We start from the raw sequence: 19,924 nt of genomic DNA on the forward strand, positions 1-19,924 counted from the left end.
GGTAATCGGGCCAGCAGGGGAGCAGTTAGGCATCGATCAGGCTTGCAGGGGAGTGGTTGGGGGTGATCAGAGAGGCAGGCAGGCAAGCAAGCAGTTGGGAGCCAGCAGTCCTGGATTGTGAGAGGGGTCCCAGATTAGAGAGCGTGCAGGCTGGGCTGAGGGACACACATCCTCCCCCTCCCCCCGTGCATGAATTTTGTGCACCGGGCCTCTAGTGACTTTATAATAAAATATATTCACACACATGAAATATATATATTTGATTACCTATAAATATGACACCTGATCGCTAACTCTAACCACAGAGATATATGGTTGCATGTGTTAGGTTGGGCATTCTCTAGTATTTACCATCTACCCCAGTGCTGGCTCAGTGTCCGGCATATCATCAACAATCAGTAAATGTTCGTTGAATGAAGGAAGGAACCCATTCATTTCCAGTTCCTGAAGTGATTTTGGAATATACACCTCATTCTTCTAGACCCCTTCTCATTGCTCTGAAGGGGAAAATGGGTGCAGGGAACCAATTTGATTATTGCTATAAGTAATAGTTGTCTGCCCTGATCCAGAAATCTCATGTTTGCTTTCAGGACAAAAATCAATAAATATAGGTCTTAAAAATTCATCATGCCCTAACTGGTTTGGCTCAGTGGATAGAGCGTCAGCTTGTGAACTGAAGGGTCCCAGGTTCGATACTGGTCAAGGGCACATGCCTGGGTTTCAGGCTTGATCCCCAGTAGGGGACGTGCAGGAGGCAGCCAATCAATGATTCTCTTTCATCATTAATGTTTCTATCTATCTCTCTCCCTTCCTCTCTGTAAAAAATCAATAAAATATATTTTAAAAAAAAATTCATTGCCTTCCCCTCTGGATGGGATGGTGGTACAGAATTGGTAGCTCTGACTCATTTGTACTTATACCAGGTCAACTAGCCTGTAGCTGTAGTTTTATTAACAGGCCCAAAACTTTCTCTTCAATTGTGTGGCCATCTATTCATCTCAATATGTCTCAGAAACTGAAATAAATGTTGAAGATGCTAAGACAAATTTTAAAGATTATATTGTGAAAATGAGACTAAGATGTGAAAGCAAGAAAGCCTTTATGCTTTCTGTAGCAAACACAACATCTAAGTAGGCAATTAGGAGTTTGCTGTGAAAGCTTTAAAAGCCTCACTAAGAAAAGGAAAAATCCACAATAAGAGGGAGAAGGTTCTTCCATGAGCTACTTCCTAAGTTAAAATACAGGGCTCTCTCTAGAAAATAAAGGATCTCAGCAATGATTATCAATGGCGGCTAACATGACAAAAGAGAGAACAACCAGACATGTGCCTCCTGATGGGAGTATATGACACTACCTATGATGTATTCTTGCCAAAAAAAATATTTGAACTTTAATCTGATCAAACTCCAGGATGGAAGTGATGGAGTTTACAGAAATTACAGGGAAAAGAAAAATGGTAAATGACATCATGATGATCCAATCAGAAAATCTAGCCTGAGAAAATCTACAGAATAAATGACCTGGTTTCTTTAACAAATAAATCACAAGGGGGGAAAAAGAGGGAAGAGGAAGCCTATAGATTAAAAGATTAAAGAGACACATCAATCAAATGCAATGTGTGGACTGTGTCTGGTTCCTGAATCCAACAAATCAACTGTGAAAAAAAATCCAGGAAATCTAGACATTAACATATTTGATGCTAAGAAATTATTCTCAAATTCTGTAAGATTTAATAATGGTGTATTTTTAAGTACTTATATTTAAATATTTTAGAGTTGCCTACTAAAATATTTATGGATGTATATTTAAGATCTGCTTCCACAGATAATCTGTAAAGGAGGAATACAAGGAGTAGATGAGTGTAGAAGTAAACCAACATTGTTGAAGTTGGGTGATGGGTCAATGGAAGTTCATTATACTACTAGAGGCCCGGTGCATGAAAATTCATGCACTGGAGGGGGGTCCCTCAGCCTGGCCTGCCCCCTCTCACAGTCTGGGAGCCCTCAGGGGCGGGAGGCGACCCGGCAATCAGGGGAAGGCAACGTCCCATCACACCTCTGCTGCTGCCACTGCTGGCAGCGCAAGCCTTGGCTGGCCCTGGTTACCTGAGCCTCGGGTGGCCCTGGGTAGCTGGGCAGCCACCATCCGAGCTTGCCTGCGCCTCAGGCCGGCCCTGGGTGGCTGGGGGGCTGAGGGGACTGGGGGACTCTGGAGGAAGGCATGTGCCTGCCGCCCCAGTGGGGTTGAAGGGATTGGTTACCACCATCTTGTGGCTGTGGGTGCCGCCATATTTGAGGGTGGGACAGTCAATTAGCATATTCCCTCCTTATTGGCTATGGGTGCCACCATCTTTGCGACAGCGTGAGGGTCAATTAGCATATTCCCTCTTTATTAGATAGGATTCTCTTTAGTGTATATTTAAAATTTTCCCCAAGAAAAAGCTAAAAGAGTAAAAAAAAAAAAAAGAAAGCTTTTATCAGTTATCATAGTACCCATCAAAACACATCTACACCAGTTCTCACCTGGCCCAATAATGGCATCAATATCACAATGAGTGTTTAAAAAATGCAGATTTCTGAGCTCTGCCCCAGACATACTGATTATGAAAATTCAAGTATAGGAGCTAGAATATGCATTTCAACAAACTAAGAAATTTTTACACACACTAAAGTTTCTTACATAAATGATCCTTATAAACACTAAAGCTTGAGAACCACTTACTGGGCATTTTGTGTCAGTTTCAGTCCTCACTTTCCAAGTGAGAAAGTAAAAGGATAAAGATAAATTAACCAGTCAGAGTTCATTTTGAAACCTTAAAAGAACTGAGATCTTTAAGCCTTTCGAATCTTGACTGTCCAGTTTACTGTTCAAGCACCAACTAAGCAACATTGTTTAAAAATATATTATTATTAGCTTTTAAAAGTTTGGTTCACATTCCACCAGAACCAATTTACCCTTTTGATCCTTCAAGACTAACACACACACACACACACACACACACACACACACACACACACCATAAGTATCACAGGGGTCCCATATAAGATATCTTTAAAAAGAAGGCTCTATCAAGATGTAAGAGATAGCTTGGCATTCTGATAAAAGTGGAGGTGTTCATGGCCAAATCCCTGGGGTTTGGCTGAAAACAGAAAGCCCATTTTCATTTGATAGGGCTTTAGTATAAGGTATATAGTGGGAGGTGGGTGGGTTAGGGGTGTCACCTGCCTGCCATTGGTGAAGATTATGTGTCCGGAGGCCATGTCCTTTTCCAAGGTGAGGGTTCTGGAGGCCAATTTTCATCTGCCCAGAAAGGTCACTGGTGGGGCTGCATGGTTTGGGTTTCTTAGAGCTCTTCTTGTTTGTAAAGACACCCTTGGCTTCCATGCTTGGTAATGGCCTTTCAAAAGTTATTAGAGAAAATATGAGGTGGGTACATTTTTCTATTTATCTAAATGGCTACATTCATACCCTAGCCCCTTTTGGTATTAATCCAAGTGGCTTGATTTGGAATTAAAGGAGTGGGCTAGAATAAAAAATGGAAGTACACAGATCTTTTAATGAGAAAAAAACAGCACTTTAATTTTCTCCCCAACATTTTATGAAAATTTTCAAACATATAAAAATATTCAAAGAATTGTACAGTATACTACCTATATTCTACAATTAACATTTCACTATATTTGTTCTTTATCACATTTCTAAACATTCCAGTATCCATTTTTTAATGCATTTCAAAGTAAGTTTCAAAAGATCAATAACCCATTCCCCCTTACTCCAACATGCATATCATTGCCCAAACTTCAATATGTGTGTTTAGAGTTCCTTATCTTTTGTATACTGAGGTAAACTTTATATGCTATGATATGCACAAATCTTAAGCATATCATTTGTTGAGTTCTGACAAAGGCATATTCCTGTGTAACCAAATATCTATCAGAATACAAACTATTACCAATACCCCAGGAAGTTTCCTCTCCTCCCTTCCCAGCAATCCCACCTTTACCCAGTACTTAGGGAAATATGTGGTCTGATGCTTCCACATCATCTCGTGAGGTGGGACTGAAATTTTAAGTAACACTTTCCAAGTAGGATAACTTAAGCCACAGATAGAATAATTATTTTTCTTAGATCATATGAACATGACATGAAAACAAAAATATCAGACCCTGAACATTTCCATACTTTTCCCATTTGACTATATCCCAAAATTTCATTTTAAAATTTCTGAATTAAATGAAAACTTCAAAATTAAACTTCTGACTGTTTCCAAGCAAATAGACAATTTTTTGTTTTTGCTATGTTCATCCTCACCCAAGGATATTTTTCCACTTATTTTTAGAGAGAGTGGAAGGGAGGGGGAGAAACAGAGAGAAAGAAACATTGATTGGCTGCTTCCCACACACACCCCGGCCAGGGCCCGGGATAGAGCTTGCAACCAAGGTACATGCCCTTGGTGGGAATCGAACCCTAAACCCTTCAGTCCACAGGCCAAGACTCTGTCCACTGAGCCAAACCTGCTAGGAAGCAAGTAGACAATTTTTTCATAACCTTTTATCGGAACAAACCTAAAGGAATACTAGTATAGCTACTAAAAAAATACTTCACACGGGAAATGCAATAAGTTTAATTAAAATGAATGCTAATATTCCTCCTATAATAATAAAAACAAATGTTTGAAATCTACTTTAATGAAAGGAAAATCCCCTAGAGTATTATACAGATAAAAATACATTTAGAGTGGAGGAAGGCAAAGGGGGGAGGGGGAGATTATGAATATAGGGGACATCTGTAATAGGGTCAACAATAAAAGAATTTTTGTGAAAATATATGTTTGTTTAATATTTGAATTTTTATTATTACTCTAATGCAATCTAGACTTCAAAAATCAATGACTCTATTAATTCTACTATTTTCTACTTATGCAAGCAAAGGCAGTAAGTAATGCTGCAAGGATATTCTTAGGATATCTGAAAACTACCAATAAACAGCATCTTTTTTCTTATTTGTTTAATAACTGCTGTCATTCTCTTTGTAAGCAGCAATCACAAGATGTCAAACAAATTCTGCCTTGACTGTGGGTACTGATAGATGTCTCTGCTTGTTTTTATTAAAAACAAAAAATTTTCCCTGCATTAATTACCAACACAGGAGAAGTGGGGGCACTGCTGGGATGTTCACCAGACTCTGGGCAAGCAGAGATGCAGCACAGAAAACCATGGAGCAAACTCAAATACTGAAAACCAGAACACATTTTTCTTTAACTCCCTTGGGGACTCAGGAACTCAAAGTCTTAGATTCCCTTAAAGGGAAAAGCAGGAGCATGCACGGGGGCAGGGTGGGATCATGTTTATCAGTCACAACAGTTCATCTGGGCCTGGATCCAGGTAGTCTGCATGTCTAAATTTGATGAAATATAGGCGCCACCAGGTAATAGTAGTGGTCAGGGAGCTTGCCAGAAACCTGTAACTCAAAACGGAAAAATGAAATTAAAAGACTACTTTGGCCAGGCAATTTCTTTCTTCAGGATGCAATAACTGCAAACTACAAAGTTGAAAGAACAGACAATTCTTTGTATGTTTTAAAGTTTCTTCTTCCTAATGTGACACAACATCTGGGCCAGAAAAGTATACACAAATAGTTTCAAACTTGCATTTCCATACCGAACTGTAAAGTTTTAGTAGAACTTCCCCTCCTCTTTCTTCTTTCTCTTCTCCACATTCTGCATGGGAGTTTGGCCTATGGCAGGGAGCGGAGGGAGGCAGGCTGAGGTCTTGGGTGTATCCGGAGGGTAGGTACTAGGGCCAACAGTGGCGGCGCAGACCCTGACCCTATCCTGTCAATAAACCTTAACCCCGACCTGCCAGGCCCCTGAGCTGGCTGTTCTCTGTCTAGTCTAGCCTCTTCTCTAATTGCTCTAAAAATGACTCTTCATTTATAAGTACCTTTGTGTAAACACCCCACAGGAACTGACAGTCATCAGAATTACCATACAGTTCCAGTTTTTAAGGCGAGCAACAGAAGTCTTTCATTATGGTAGGACTCTGAAAACAATTTCAACTGTTGTGCACAACAATACTTATCACTCTTTTAGCTTACTCTGCAGGTGACGTTAATTTGACTTTTAAAACTGTGTATAGTGAAATGTGAGATCTTTTGATTTGGTTATTTGAAAGTAGATTTCCGGTTCTCCACAGAGCCAGTCTGTTTCTCTTACTTCTGAGCAACCCAGAGAGATAAAGCGAAAGTCCTGCGCTTCTTCATCCATACCATGAAGCGTCCCTATAAATTCCAAAAGGACCGACACTTTTTACCTAAATATGGAAATCTAAACAAGCAAAAAATTAAAATGGGAAGGAGACAAGAAGAGGAATAAAGTTCTTAAAAAAATTTAAATCAGCCTTAGAGATTAGTATAAAACACAAAATTCTTTTTAGTGGTTTGAGACTTAATTTTTTTCTGTTTTCTTTATAGTAGTACAAATTTTAAAACACATAATTTACTTAGGACTCCTTAGAAGCAATTCCCTAAACTATTATTTTTCTTCTACTGACAAAATGGGAAAGCCAGTTATTGTCAATTTTATAAAAGAAAACCAATCTTGAATATTGCAAATCACAAACTCTCTTCTGATTGGGTGCAGATTAAAGTCTGCCACTTAAAGAATGGCTTATTTAAATAGCTCAAATTAAATAAACTATTATCTCTAGTGATTCACTACTAAATCCTGACAAAAGAAAGCTCCCTGCCTCAATTTTCCATAGTGCTTATCATCTTCCAAAATAGTCTGTCATTTACTCATTATATTTGTTTATTGCCTAGCAATGCAGGCTTCTTGAGGGTAAGGAATTTTGTCTGTTTTATTCACTGATGTACTCCAAATGGCTAGAACAGTGTCTGGCACATAGCAAACCCTCAATAAACAGTCTTAGAATTAATGAATAAAAAGTTGAAGAGATAAGGAAACACTCTTAAATAAGGCTATTTGTCTTGTTTCTACATATCTACCTTGTCTTATATTTCAGTATAATAAGTATCTTATTGTGGGCATTAAAGAATATTACAATATGCTTTTTTTTTTGGTTTTAATCAACTACCCCAAAGCTTTTTTCCTCCTTCACAGAACCAGTTAAAATGCAAGAAGGAAAAGCCTTGAGATTTCAGAGTTGAAGTAGACGTTAGAAACCACTTAAAACTGAGGTCTGTGCCTTCAAAAATTGCCAAGGAGCTTATTGAACATGCAGATTCCCAGGCCCCACTCCACACCTATTGACTCACAATACCCATGCTGCCTAGAAGGGAATAAGATAAACTGTTTAGCTAAGGTTACAATACAGCACTAGATGTGTGATCAGGATGCTACTGGAACCAAGAGGTGGTACATACAAATCAAAGTGTACTTAAGCTGAATTCTACAGTTTGAGCAGAAATGTACTGTGAGATGAACATCAGTAGTGGTATATGCATTTCACACAGAGAGCAGTCTCTGTATAATGTATAAGTGCTATAGCCTGAGGGAAGAGTGCCTATCACAAGGATTAGAGATGCAGTCTCAGGGACAAAATATGAAGAGCTTTGTGTTCTAAAATAAGGAGTTTAAATCTTATTATTTTTGTTAATCCTCATCAAAGGATATTTTCCCATTGATTTTAGAGAGAGTGGGAGAGAGAGAGGAAAGATAGAAATATCTATGTCATAGAAACACATCAATTGGTTGCCTCCTGCACGTGCCCTGATCAGGGCTCCGCCAGAAAGGAGCCTGCAACCAAGGTATGTGCCTTGACCGGAATCGCCAACTCTCTATCCACTGAGCCAAAACAGGTAGGGCTAAATTGTATCTTAAAGACAGGTGGAAGACATTAAAAATTTGGGCAAAGAAAAGTACTGATCATATTTAAATTTTAAATTAAATTTTCAAAAATTTGGGTGGGCTGGGTTAAGAGCAGATAAGAGGCAGGAAGGTAAAGAAAAAGGCTATTGTAGTACAGAAGGGGACAAGTGAGTGGGCCTGAGAAGATGGAGAAGTCTAGCAATTACTTACCCCTTACTCTCCTCTCCCTAGGTCTGTGGCCTAGGAGCCTGGATGAATACTGGAGTTATTAACCCAAAAAGGGAAAAGAGGAGACTTTTGGGCAAAGATGATGAGCTCTATATTGGACATGATGACACTGCAGTGGTTCTCAAAGTGTGATTCTTCAGACTAGCATCACTTGGGAGCTCATTATAAATACAAATTTGCCCCCAGCTGAGGGGCTCAGCTGGTTGGAGCATCGTCCCACACAGGAAAAAAAAGAAAAAATGTTTGTGGTTTGATTCCCAGTGGGAAACATACCTAGTTTTTGGGTTCGATCCCCAGTCATGGAGCATGTGGGTGGCAACCGATCAATGTTTCTCACATTGATGTGATGTTTCTCTCTCTCTCTGAAATCAATGAAACATATCCTTGGGTGAGGATTAAAGAAAAAAAGAAGAAATACAAATTTGGAGAGTTGGGCGGAGCTTAGCTATTTTTCAACAAGCCCTCCAGGTTCTAACACACACTGAAGTTTGTAACCACTGGGACAGCCTAATCTCTAGCTCCAGAGGACAATTAACTTTGGGGAACATTATAGATAGACAGACAGATAGATCAGAAAGTAGTGGCAGCTGAAGCCACAGGCTGCCAACTAAGTCACATGGTAAGTTACATCCAGAGCTGAAGTCACCATTCCTCATAGTCTTACGTTCCTACTTCTGCACTACTTGGAAGTATCTCTTAAGTGAGCCTCTTATTTCAGATAAAGGAAAGATTTATAATATTGTATCTTATTTGTTGACGCTATCCTTTGAACCCTGACTGCAGTTCATTATTAGAGTCCTTATAATCTCATAAATTTGTCAGTAGTCATGAAGTCATCAATCACCTTTGCTATCTGTGGCATGAAAGTCCCCCTTATTTCTCACACACACATATTTTCTAACAACCTTTTTCTTTTTAAAACTTATCTGCTTTCATATCTTAATCATCACAGCAGATCATCTGTCTCTGTTCTTTTTTTAAAAATATGTTTTTATTGATTTTTAGAGAGAGAGGAAGGGAGAGGGTTAGAGAGAAACATCAATCGACTGCCTCCTGCATGTACCCCCACTGGGGATCAAGCCCATAATCTGGGCATGTGCTCTCACTGGGAATCAAACTGGCAACCTTTTGGTTCCTGGGTGGATGCTCAACTGCTGAGCCATACCAGAGGGGCTATCTGCCTCTGTTCTTAATAAGCAGAGATAAGTTTACAGGACTGAGTTCCATCTATACTCCTGAATCTTCTCATTCCAAACATCACATCAAATGGCAATGGTTCCTCCCCCAAATGACACTTCCTCTTATTCATGGACCATTCATAGGCTGTCTTCAGTATTGGGAAAAAGAGTTATTTGGAGATACATTCTCAATTAAATTTATATTTTTAAAATAAACAAACCTAAATTTACCCTGGAGTTTTTTAGACTCCCTTCTAATTACTACCTTGTTTTGTCCTGGGTTAATATTAAAATGTTTTCTCTTATATCCAAGTAATGATGCTATTCTTGGCAAGATGACTAAATTTCACTCATTTAGCAAGTAACCAGTTCTTACCCTCTATAGAAACTTGTATATTTACTGTGTGTGGGGTGGTATAAAAATTACTTATACATATTTCCTGCCCTAGCAGTCTTGATAATCCACTAACTAGTGTGATAAGGTTAGTGTGAAAATCATTACAAATATAACAGGTTGTGTCTCACAGTGAGTGACTATATAGGAAATGATGAACTCAGCATTCCATTCCAACCTTTACCTAATTATCTTCCATACTACAGAGCCTGTATAGCTAAGAACTACACTTCCCAGACTCTCTTCCATGAGGGTTCTATATCTGAATGTCACTCTAACAATTAGATGCCTTGGTGGGAGATTTGAATGGGAAAGTGTGATGGAGTCTTCATTACTGTTGCTTTTACTATCCTTTTTCTACAGGCGAGCACAGGTGTGCAAATGTTAGGTTTTTCTGAGCAGCATTGTGGTGTCCCATAGCTTCATGAGTATTTAGTAGGGATAGCAGCTTAGCTCCCCTGGTGGGCCAGTTCAGAAGAGCTATTCTGGAAGTTGTTCCTGTAGGCTCAGGCTACAGGCTGTTTCTTTAACCTCCCAACAACAAAGAACACCCAATTCCTAAAGTAAAGGTACTTCCACTTGAAATAGCTAGAATGACTTTAGTTTCCTGCAACTTAACCCCAATTGGGGTTCAAACAATTGATGTGAAAAAGAAAGGGAAGCCCTAACTGGTTTGGCTCAGTGGATAGAGCATCAGCCTGCGGACTGAAAGGTCCTGGGTTCGATATTGGTCAAAGGCACATACCCAGGTTGCAGGCTCGATCCCCAGTAGGGGGCGTGCAGGAGGAAGTCAATGATTCTCATCATTGATACTTCTATCTCTTTCTCTCCTTTCCTCTCTGAAATCAATAGAAATATATATATATTTTAAAAGGAAGTGGAAGCAGAGAGATAAGATCACAATCATTAGGGAAGACCAAGAGAGGATCTATAAAGGTGGTGGTTGACATAGTCCTTGATATATATAGGATTTTGGCAAAAATGAAGGGCAAGGAAACAGCATACTAAGTTGAGGGTAAGGTATAAACAAAAATGAAGAATTATAACAAAATGGGTATCTCCCCATCTATTCCATTAAATAGCAACTAATTTAAAAAGATAAAAAATTTATATTGGTGTGTAAAAATCATCCTATTTATTTGTGTGTGTTTTTTAAATGGTAAACACTTAAGTCATCAAAATCCTGATACTGTACAGTTTTTTGGTTGGGATGAGCCACATTTAAAACATTCAATAGCCTGGCTGGTGCTGCTCAGTGGTTGAGCATCGACGTATGAACCAGGAGGTTGCAGCTGGATTCCCAGTTAGGGCACATGCTGGGTTGGGTGCTCAATCTGGGGGGTAAGGGGGGAGGTGTGTAGGAGGCAGCCAATTGATGATTCTCTCTCATCATTGATGTCTTTTTCTTTCTTTCTTTTTTTTTTGTTAATCCTCACCTGAGGATATTTTTCCACTGATTTTTAGAGAAGGTGGAAGGGAGGGGGAGACAGAGAGAGAGAGAAACGTTGATGTGAGAGAGACACATCTATCGGTTGCCTCCGGCACTCACCCCAACTAGGGCCAGGGATTGAGCCTACAACCAAGGTATGTTCACGGAACCAGAACCGAACCTGGGAACCTTCAGTCCATGGGCCTATCAGACTATGGCTCATCGTTGATGTTTCTATCTCTCCCCTTCTCTCTGAAATCAATAAAAATATATTTAAATAAATAAATAAATAAATAAATAAATAAAACAATCAACATGCCAGCAAGCAGGCTGTGCTTCTGAATCAAATGACTACTCATTTGTGACATTCTAAAATAACCTCAATGTACTCTCCTATGGGTATATCTATTTGTGGTTTAACTTTTTTATAACAACACTTTTTGTTATAATATATTCACAAATCTGAAAAAAAAAATGCTTTGTCAGACTGTTCCCCAATGTTGCGCATGTGTGTGGTCACGGTCTGCCAAACTGAGCTGTTGTTTTGCTCTCTCCTTTCTCCTGTCTCTCACAAGTGGCCTCTTTCACACGCACATTTATCTCTCTTGTTCCTCACCTAGTAGATGGGCATCACCATACACAAACTCCTTCACCTCTTACCTACTTCCCACTCACATCTGTCTCTATGTATACTACCACCCCACTTCAAGTTCTTATACACTTATTTCCTTTTCAACTGATGTGGTCCTTTCCCCCTCTCTCTTCCATATTCCTTTGCTTTCAACTTTATCTTCTCTCAGACTCCTTGGCCCTCTCACTTCTCCTAGCACACGCTCCAACAACTGCTGCCCTGGGTCCTAGTTCTGGAGAGGGCTGTTGTCAGGAAATCTGCCAGGGTGGCTGAGGAGATAACTGGGGCAAGGGTGGGGGTGCCAATGCATGGATGCAGGGCACGAAGAGACCAGGTGGCCAGCCAGGGTTTCCCAGGCCTCTGTGGCAGAAGGGGGTGGGCCTGAACTAAAGAAGGGGGCCGCCAAAGCAGGGAACAGGCCAAGTCCTGCTGCTCGACAGCCGGAGTGCACACAGAAACGCTCTGTGGCCTGGATGGGGTCTGAGAGTTGCCAGTTGGACATTCTGACCCAAACAACCAATTAGGGCATGTTCAAGGTCTGCTGAACAGAACAGTCTTTTAAACTAGGCTAAATCCCCTGTTAAGAGTTGCTGATTTTTCTCTCCCTAAATTTTCCAGATTTACAGTCCTAGTAAGAACTGCAAGACAAATCAGAAAAGGGTACTAAAAAATCTGACATACTCTGAACATTAGAGTTAATATTCTTTTGGAAACAAACAAGGTATCTGGTAAACACTGAGGGATCTAGCAGGTATGCTTGATGAGCATTTGTATTAGGAAGGAATTTAAGATCAAGGTCAGCAATAATTAACCCCTAGAGTGCCGGGGAGCGCGATCGCGCTCCTCCTGTCTTTCGCCAAAAGTGTCGTCGGGAGTGCTATCAAAGCTTCGAAATGGCGTCCAGTTCTAAGTCTGCTTTTATTAGTGATGATGATATTGCTAAATATGTCAATGTAGTAAAGGTTTCCTTAAATTTTTGAATATGTAACTTCATTTACTTGCGATTCATAATTTTTTTCCTAAACTGCTGTAAAATCAGCAAAAATGCCTTGGCAATTTTAGCACAGTTCCTAGGATATTGGTTGGCACTCAAAGGGTTAATATGCATGCAGGAAGTCATCAACATTTAAGCATAAGCAATATGAGTCTCATTAAATCTTCAATCACTTCCTATTGCCTGAAGGAACTGGTGGTAGTCTAATGATTAAAGCAATAACATTAAAGTAGAAAACAATATTAGAAAATTAATCTGACCCTTGTGAAAGAAGCCAGCACAAGTACTAATCCACGTGAGCTGACTTCACATGACTCCTGGGCAGCTGTGACTTTCCTTTAACCTGTACTGTCTCCCTGTCCCCTAAGTTAGAAAGCCTTGCTGGAAGGTGACTGGCGAAAGAGATGGTCAAGGGCTTTCGTTTTTTTAAATCTAGGTAATTGATAATCTTCCAGTGTTTTCCAACGTGCCATCACACTGCTATCTAGCTGTTTGTTGTCTCTCCCACTTACTGTATCACCAGAGGACAGCCTCCCTACACCCCAGCCTTCTGCTGTGTTGCTCACTCACTTTTCCGATTGCAGTGCCCCAGAGCTCAGCAATGCCCTGAACAGCTACAAGTCACAGAGTATACAGTAGGGAAGAAATGACAGAAGACGAGGAGCTGTCTTTTGAAATAGCAATTCCTAGAGGGTTTGGTTTTCACCAGGATTAGCCAGTTGACAGAGAGTATGACAAGGGTGTTCTTTTCATTCCTGACCTATTTCTGTTTGATCTTATAGGAAAATCATAATCTCACTGATAACAGAGACAGAGTATATGATACTCCAAATTCCGAATTATCACAATCGTGAATAGTATAAATAAGTGTGATGTATAGACTCCAAATGTGAACAACAAAAGGACCTCAAAAGTTAATTTTCCTAAGTTAATATTTTACTAATAAACTTTCTCTTATGGGTGTGGTAAAAATTTTTAAAAATCATAGTCATATTACTAGTAGCTCTCCTTAGGAGGAAAAATAATTTTTTCTTTAAAATATATATTTTTATTGATTTCAGAGAGGAAGGAAAAGGGAGAGACTGAAACATCAATGATGAGAAAGAATCACTGATTGGCTGTCTTCTGCATGCCCGCTACTGGAGATCAAACCCTCAACCTGGGTATGTGCCCAGACCTGGAATCGAACTGTGACCTCCTGATTCATAAGTCCACGCTCAACCACTGAGGCACACCAGCTGGGCAGGAGGAAAAACAATTTTAAAAATGCCTACTCTTTCAATCTATAGTGAGACCATGAATAACTTTTACTTTCTTATTTATACATCTCTATAATATCTTAATCCTACCAGTAGGAATAGTTATTAAGCTTATTATGTGTCATGCACTGTGCTGAGAGCTGCTGTGGTGGCCAGCCTCCAAGATGGTCCCGTGACCCAGCCTCCTGGTATTCACACCTGGTCTGCCACTGTGTGCTGGTCTATGTGATCAAAGGCATATGGCAGGAGTGATGGGAAGTCACTTCTGAGATTTGGTTTAAAAAGACAGATTTCTGTCATAGGTACTCCAGTTCTCTCTCTTATTCTGAAAGAAGCAGACTGCCATGTTGTGGGCAGTCCTATGAAGAGACACAGGTGATAAGTGAAGTCTCCAGGAGGAACTGAGGCCTGCCCAGAGCCATGGGAGTGCGCTTGAAGCAGGGATGATTGCAGTTCCAGCCAACAGCTCAACTGAAACCTGATGGATCCTGAGCCAAAGGCACCCAGCTAAGCCGCACCCAGATTCCTGGCCCTCAGAAACTGTGACGTAATAAGTGTTTGCTGTTTGGGGTAATTTGTTACACAGCAATAGGTAGCTAGTACAGCGGCACAGGCATTATTTCTTTAATCCTCATAACAGCCCAATAAGGTAGGTATTTGTCTCATCCCGATTATAAAAGTGAAGAAACTAAAGCTTATATGGGTCAACATGTACAAGGTTCTACAACTAGTAAGCAGCAACATCAAGATTCAAACCTAAACGAGTCTGACTTGAAAACCCACATTCTTAGTCACTGTTATAGTTTTCCTCGTATTACTTTTGTAAGAAGAAAATATATTTTTAATTAAGTATTTTCATTCCAAGAAAAAGAAATTCCGACTCTTCCTTCACTCCTGGTCTCAGAAGTAGAGACACTCTCCCCACTTCCAAGGGAAATTTTTCCCCTTCTCCTCCTCCTGTTCCTTTCCACATTTCAGATCTGTTCTCTCTCCTGAAAGGCCCCCATCTCCAGGATTTCCAGTGGTCCTTATTCCTCACCAGTTTCCTTCCTTCCCTCCTCTTGTAAACATAGTCAGGGCCTCTATTTAAAAACAAATAAAAATATGTCCACACAAATCTTGCACCCAAATGACCCCAGCAGCATTATTCAGACGAGCCAAAGAGTGGAAATAGCCCAAATGTCCAACAGTTGATGAATGGGTAAATAAAATGTGGAATATTCATACAGTAAAATTATTTGGCAATAAAAAGGGATGAGGTACTGATATGTACTACAGTGTGGATGAACCTTGTAAATATCACACTAAGTAAAAGAAGCCAGTCACAAAAGACCACATATTGTGCAATTCCGTTTATTTGAAATGTTCAGAACAGGAAATCTAGAGACAGAAAGTAGATTAGTAGTTACCGAGGACTGAAGGCTGATAGGGACTGGGGGAGGGGGGTGAAAAGTTTATTTTGGGAGTGATGAAAATGTAAAATTGATTGTGGTGATGGTTGCACAACTCTGTGACTATACAAAACACCAGCGAATTGTGTAATTTAAATAGGTGAATTGTATGGTCTATGAATTATATCTCGGCAAGGTTTTAAAAGAAAAAACACCTCTATACTTCTCTACAGCCACCACCAACTATCACTTTTCACCTATTCCTTCCACTGCTAAAATTTTGGTCTGAGTCACTGGAACTTCCTAGTGGCCAAATTCACTGACTTTTACTGAGTCATCGCCAAACTTCCTCCTGAGCCTCTTCCCCTGATTAGGCTCTTCATTTCTTCCAATGCCTTTTCTTCAGCTTTGGCAGCCCCTCTCCTTCGTCAAGTCCACTTTCCAAACACCAGGTCCTGATTACTTCTCCTCTGCATAATTCTTCTTACACCTCTCCCTTTCCATCCACAGTCACTGTACCAGTTCAGGCCCCTATCACTTGGTTTCTGCTACTACCTCCTATCTGACTACAATGGCTTTCCCTCCCCAATATATCCAGAACACAAACAGCAGCAGATTAAAATGGAGATACCATTTTACTTTGTTGTCCAAAACCTTCATTGGTCTCTGCCGCCTATAAGATAATCCCTAAGCTGGCCTTCAAGGTTCTCCATGACCTCACCCTTAACCTGTATTATCAATCTTCATTTCTATACTCCCCCTCCCCGCAACAAAACTCTCAGCTGCAGCCAAACCCTCCATTCCAGAACCCTCTAAACATGTCTTGGCTTTTTTTTTGTAGCCACATGGTTTTCCCACCTCTGCCCCCTCCCCCACTGCTCAGCCTCTTTGCAGCCAACCCTACTCATCCTTCGAAGTCCAATTCAATTCCCATTTCTTCTGTGAAGTGATCACTCCAGCCCCAAATTACCTTTTCTCTTATTCCAAGAGCACAATTATACTGCTTTGTATTGTTATATGTATTAGGCTTCTTTCTCCAATGAAACTAAGAACTATATAACCCAGTTCAGAAGTCACCTGCGTCATGAAACTCCAGACTAGCCCCAAACCCTCCAGTTCTCTCTTCATTACCACTATATCTGTGCTTTGACCTTGCTGGGAATTCTCATCTTAGAACAATTCCTTCCCCCACCCAAACTAGCCTCTTCTCTTTTTACGTATATACTTTGGATTATTCATTGTAATAATAATAATAATGGACCCAGGAAGGCGGGGGTGGGGGTGGGGGTGGGTGGAGGGGTAAGAGATCAACCAAAGGACTTGTATGCATGCATGAGCATAACCAATGTACACAGACGGGGGTGGGGGCAGCCGGGGAGTGGTCAATGGGGGAAAAAAAAAGGAGACTTATGTAATACTTTAAACAAAAAGAATTTAAATTTAAAAAAATAAAAAATAATAATGGACCCAGAAACAAACAATATAGACAAGGTCATGTCCTTAGAAAACTTCCAGCCTAGGCTTGACTCTAGAATTCATTAATTTAATCCCCCTCTTGCCAACCCCTCCCGTTCCCTTACTTACTCCCTCGTCTTTCCAGTGCATCCATCTGGAAAATTCCAATCAATCCAACTTCCCTCACTCTTTTACACACACAGAGGATGCCCATTTGGAGAAAATCACACAGTGGCAATGAATGGGGCCACTACAAATACACTGTCTCTAATTTCACTTGGATCTTAACAGTGCGGGGCAGTCCTTCTATTATCCTTTATCAGCTTTTTCTCCTCTTTACCAATCTCTTACCTTCTTTCATCTCCAATCTCTGCAGAAATGTACAGAAAGAGATAGAAGTCGAGCTTCTTCAACTTTCTGTCCTTTCTCCCACATGAAAAACTGTCTACATGCACATCTATCATTTCCTTCAACCCTAAGGAGGCAGGAGTCTGATATCTCCACCCCTTCCACACACAGGCCTCAGCTGTCCCAGTCAGGTGGTCCCCAAGTCCTGTATATTCTACTACCAAAAGTAGCTAGCGTCAACTTCTTATCTTCCATGGCTACATTGCTTAAACTCCAAGCACTTTTTATTATTATTATTATTTCTTCCCTTCCCCCATTCCAACCTCTTTTCCCCCTAATAATCTCTAATAAAGCTGACTCACAATTCAAATTACCTGGAATTAAATTCTCACAGATGCCAAAAAAAGGTATGAAGAAGTAAAATTGCCTTATTCTTGGGAATAGATGGAAGATGAGAGAAAGAGAGATAGTGAAAGACAGAGAGATAGAGATAGAGATAGAGATAGAGACAGAGACAGAGACAGAGAGAGAGAGAGAGAGAGAGAGAGAGAGGGAGAGAGAGCGAGGGAGGAAGAGAGAAAGGAATACAGGTACTATCTTGGTCTGTCATGTGAAGATAACCGACATTTTGAGATAATAAATCTTTAGGCACAAATATTTCTATAGGGGGTTCCATTCTGAAAGGTTTTTCATTCACATTATGTGCAGATACTGTGCTTCCTAAAAGGCTCTTGTCACCTTATCTTTTGGTTCCAAGAGACTGATCTGTCCTTTCCAATGTCACTACTCATAGTTTCTACCCATCCCTTAGCCCATTATAGAAGAGAACAAGTCTTAACAGCCTCTCAATTCTGTATGTTTTTAATGAGTTTAACTTCAAACCAGGTACTGTGCTTGTTAAGACAAACAGATAGGACACAGCTCATCAATAATTAACAATTTAGTTAGGAGTGCAATAGTGAGAAAAGGTTGGAAATTAATATATATATACAGGGCATACTGTTACTAAAGCTACAATGAGCTGGAGAATCATGAGGAATACTTTATGCCCTTCTTAAGAGGTTAAGAAATGTCTTCTTCCCATTTTCCAGGAGGAAAAGATGCACATAGATGTTGATAAATGTTGGCACATAAAGACTTATAGTAGCCTGGCTGGCATGGCTCAGTGGTTGATCACTGACCTCTGAACCAGGAGGTCAAGGTTCGATTCCTGGTCGGGGCACATGCCTGAGCTGCGGGCTAGATCCCCAGTGTGGGGTGTGCAGGAGGCAGCCTGTCAGTAGTTCTCTCTCACCATTGTTGTTTCTCTATCTCTCTCCCTTCCTCTCTGAAATCAATTAAAAAACACACAAACAAAACAACTTATAGTAGATTGAGGTAGATCACTCTAAATGGGTGAAAGGGAAGAGAAAGAGGAGCCTGCATGACCTTACTCTTCATTTTCAACCAAGGGGAAAGGAGAGGTGGAGAGCAGGTGGTACAGGACACTTGTCTGTAATTTAAAACTCGCTATGAATACTCCATAAAGGGGACCTTTCCCCATCCCTTCCTAATGACACGTTTTCCCGTCCTCTTCTAATGAGAAGCTCCCTTTCTCAGTTGTTGCAGCATTGTGGGGTATGGTGGGATGGGTTATAGCAGGGGTCCTCAAACTACGGCCCGTGGGCCACATGCAAATACAAATATTGTATTTGTTTCCGTTTTGTTTTTTTACTTCAAAATAAGATATGTGCAGTGTGCATAGGAATTTGTTCATAGTTTTTTTTTAAACTATAGTCCGGCTCTCCAACGGTCTGAGGGACAGTGAACTGGCCCCCTGTTTAAAAAGTTTGAGGACCCCTGGGTTATAGGAACCAATAACCAGGCCTGGCTTCCCTAGAGCAGCTTTTTCCGACTGTCTGAGCCACCATTTGTCAACAGCATAAGTGACAAAAGATATTAATATGCTATTTCTGTAATCTGCAAAGAGATCATCTATATCTATATCTATATCTGTGTGTGTGCTTTGCCTCCTCCTTTACCTTGACCATCTCCCCAGATCCTCTTCACCATTCCCTGTAGTGCACAAAAAAGAAGTCTAGCTGCCATTATTTCTTGTGGAAAGAGGAAACGGAGAAGTAACTTGATTAGTAAACAGAGTCTGGACTGGAGCCCAGATCTTCAGCGATGTAAATTGGTGCTCTTTTCACAAGGCTGCACTCTCATGCTGACCTCCACTCTTCCATTCAACCAGTTCAAGACACTGCCCCTCACCTTCCCCTGACACATCTCTCACCCCAATCCTCCTCTGGCTCCTCTCATCTCCACCAACACTGAAATACGGAGGTTTATCGGCCTAGCAACCTCCTTCCTCTCTAAAAACATTCTCCTCTTTGCTTTACACACACACACACACACACACACACACACACACACGCATCATGCTTGTCCTGCCTCACCTGAGCTTTGCACGCTGATTTCTATGGAGAGACCATGCCACACAGTGCAGAGAAATTAGCCTTAAAAAAATGAGTCATGTTCAAATGCCCATTTTGCCTCTTACATTCTGTGTGACTCGTCACACTACTTAACCTCTGTCTCACTTCTATCATCTGCAAACAGGGGATGATGCCAATGTACTGGGGTTCTATACCGTAGCTGGCATATGTAGTGTAGTTAACAGTGTCATGTACTATAGTACTATAGGGACTTGATGCACGCAGTTATTTACTATAAAAGTAGTATTTACCTCGCAGGACTTATTCTCAACAGCCTGACCCCTGTGAAGGCGGCTTCTCAAAGCGTTAAGT

The 19,924-nt window shown here is 40.6% G+C and overlaps 1 protein-coding gene across 1 annotated transcript in view; it reads right to left on the reverse strand.

Annotated features, from left to right (window-relative positions):
* Positions 1-19,924, reverse strand: part of METAP1D (methionyl aminopeptidase type 1D, mitochondrial) — a 70,432-nt gene that overhangs the window by 49,842 nt on the left and 666 nt on the right. Inside the window, exon 2 of the mRNA XM_014468215.2 lies at positions 3,222-3,399. Coding sequence (XP_014323701.1) covers positions 3,222-3,384 — 163 coding nt within the window. The 5' untranslated portion in view covers positions 3,385-3,399. The remainder of the gene's footprint in view (positions 1-3,221; positions 3,400-19,924) is intronic.

This window comes from Myotis lucifugus, unplaced genomic scaffold (genome assembly GCF_000147115.1).
Source record: "Myotis lucifugus unplaced genomic scaffold, Myoluc2.0 scaffold_5, whole genome shotgun sequence".
NCBI lineage: Eukaryota > Metazoa > Chordata > Mammalia > Chiroptera > Vespertilionidae > Myotis > Myotis lucifugus.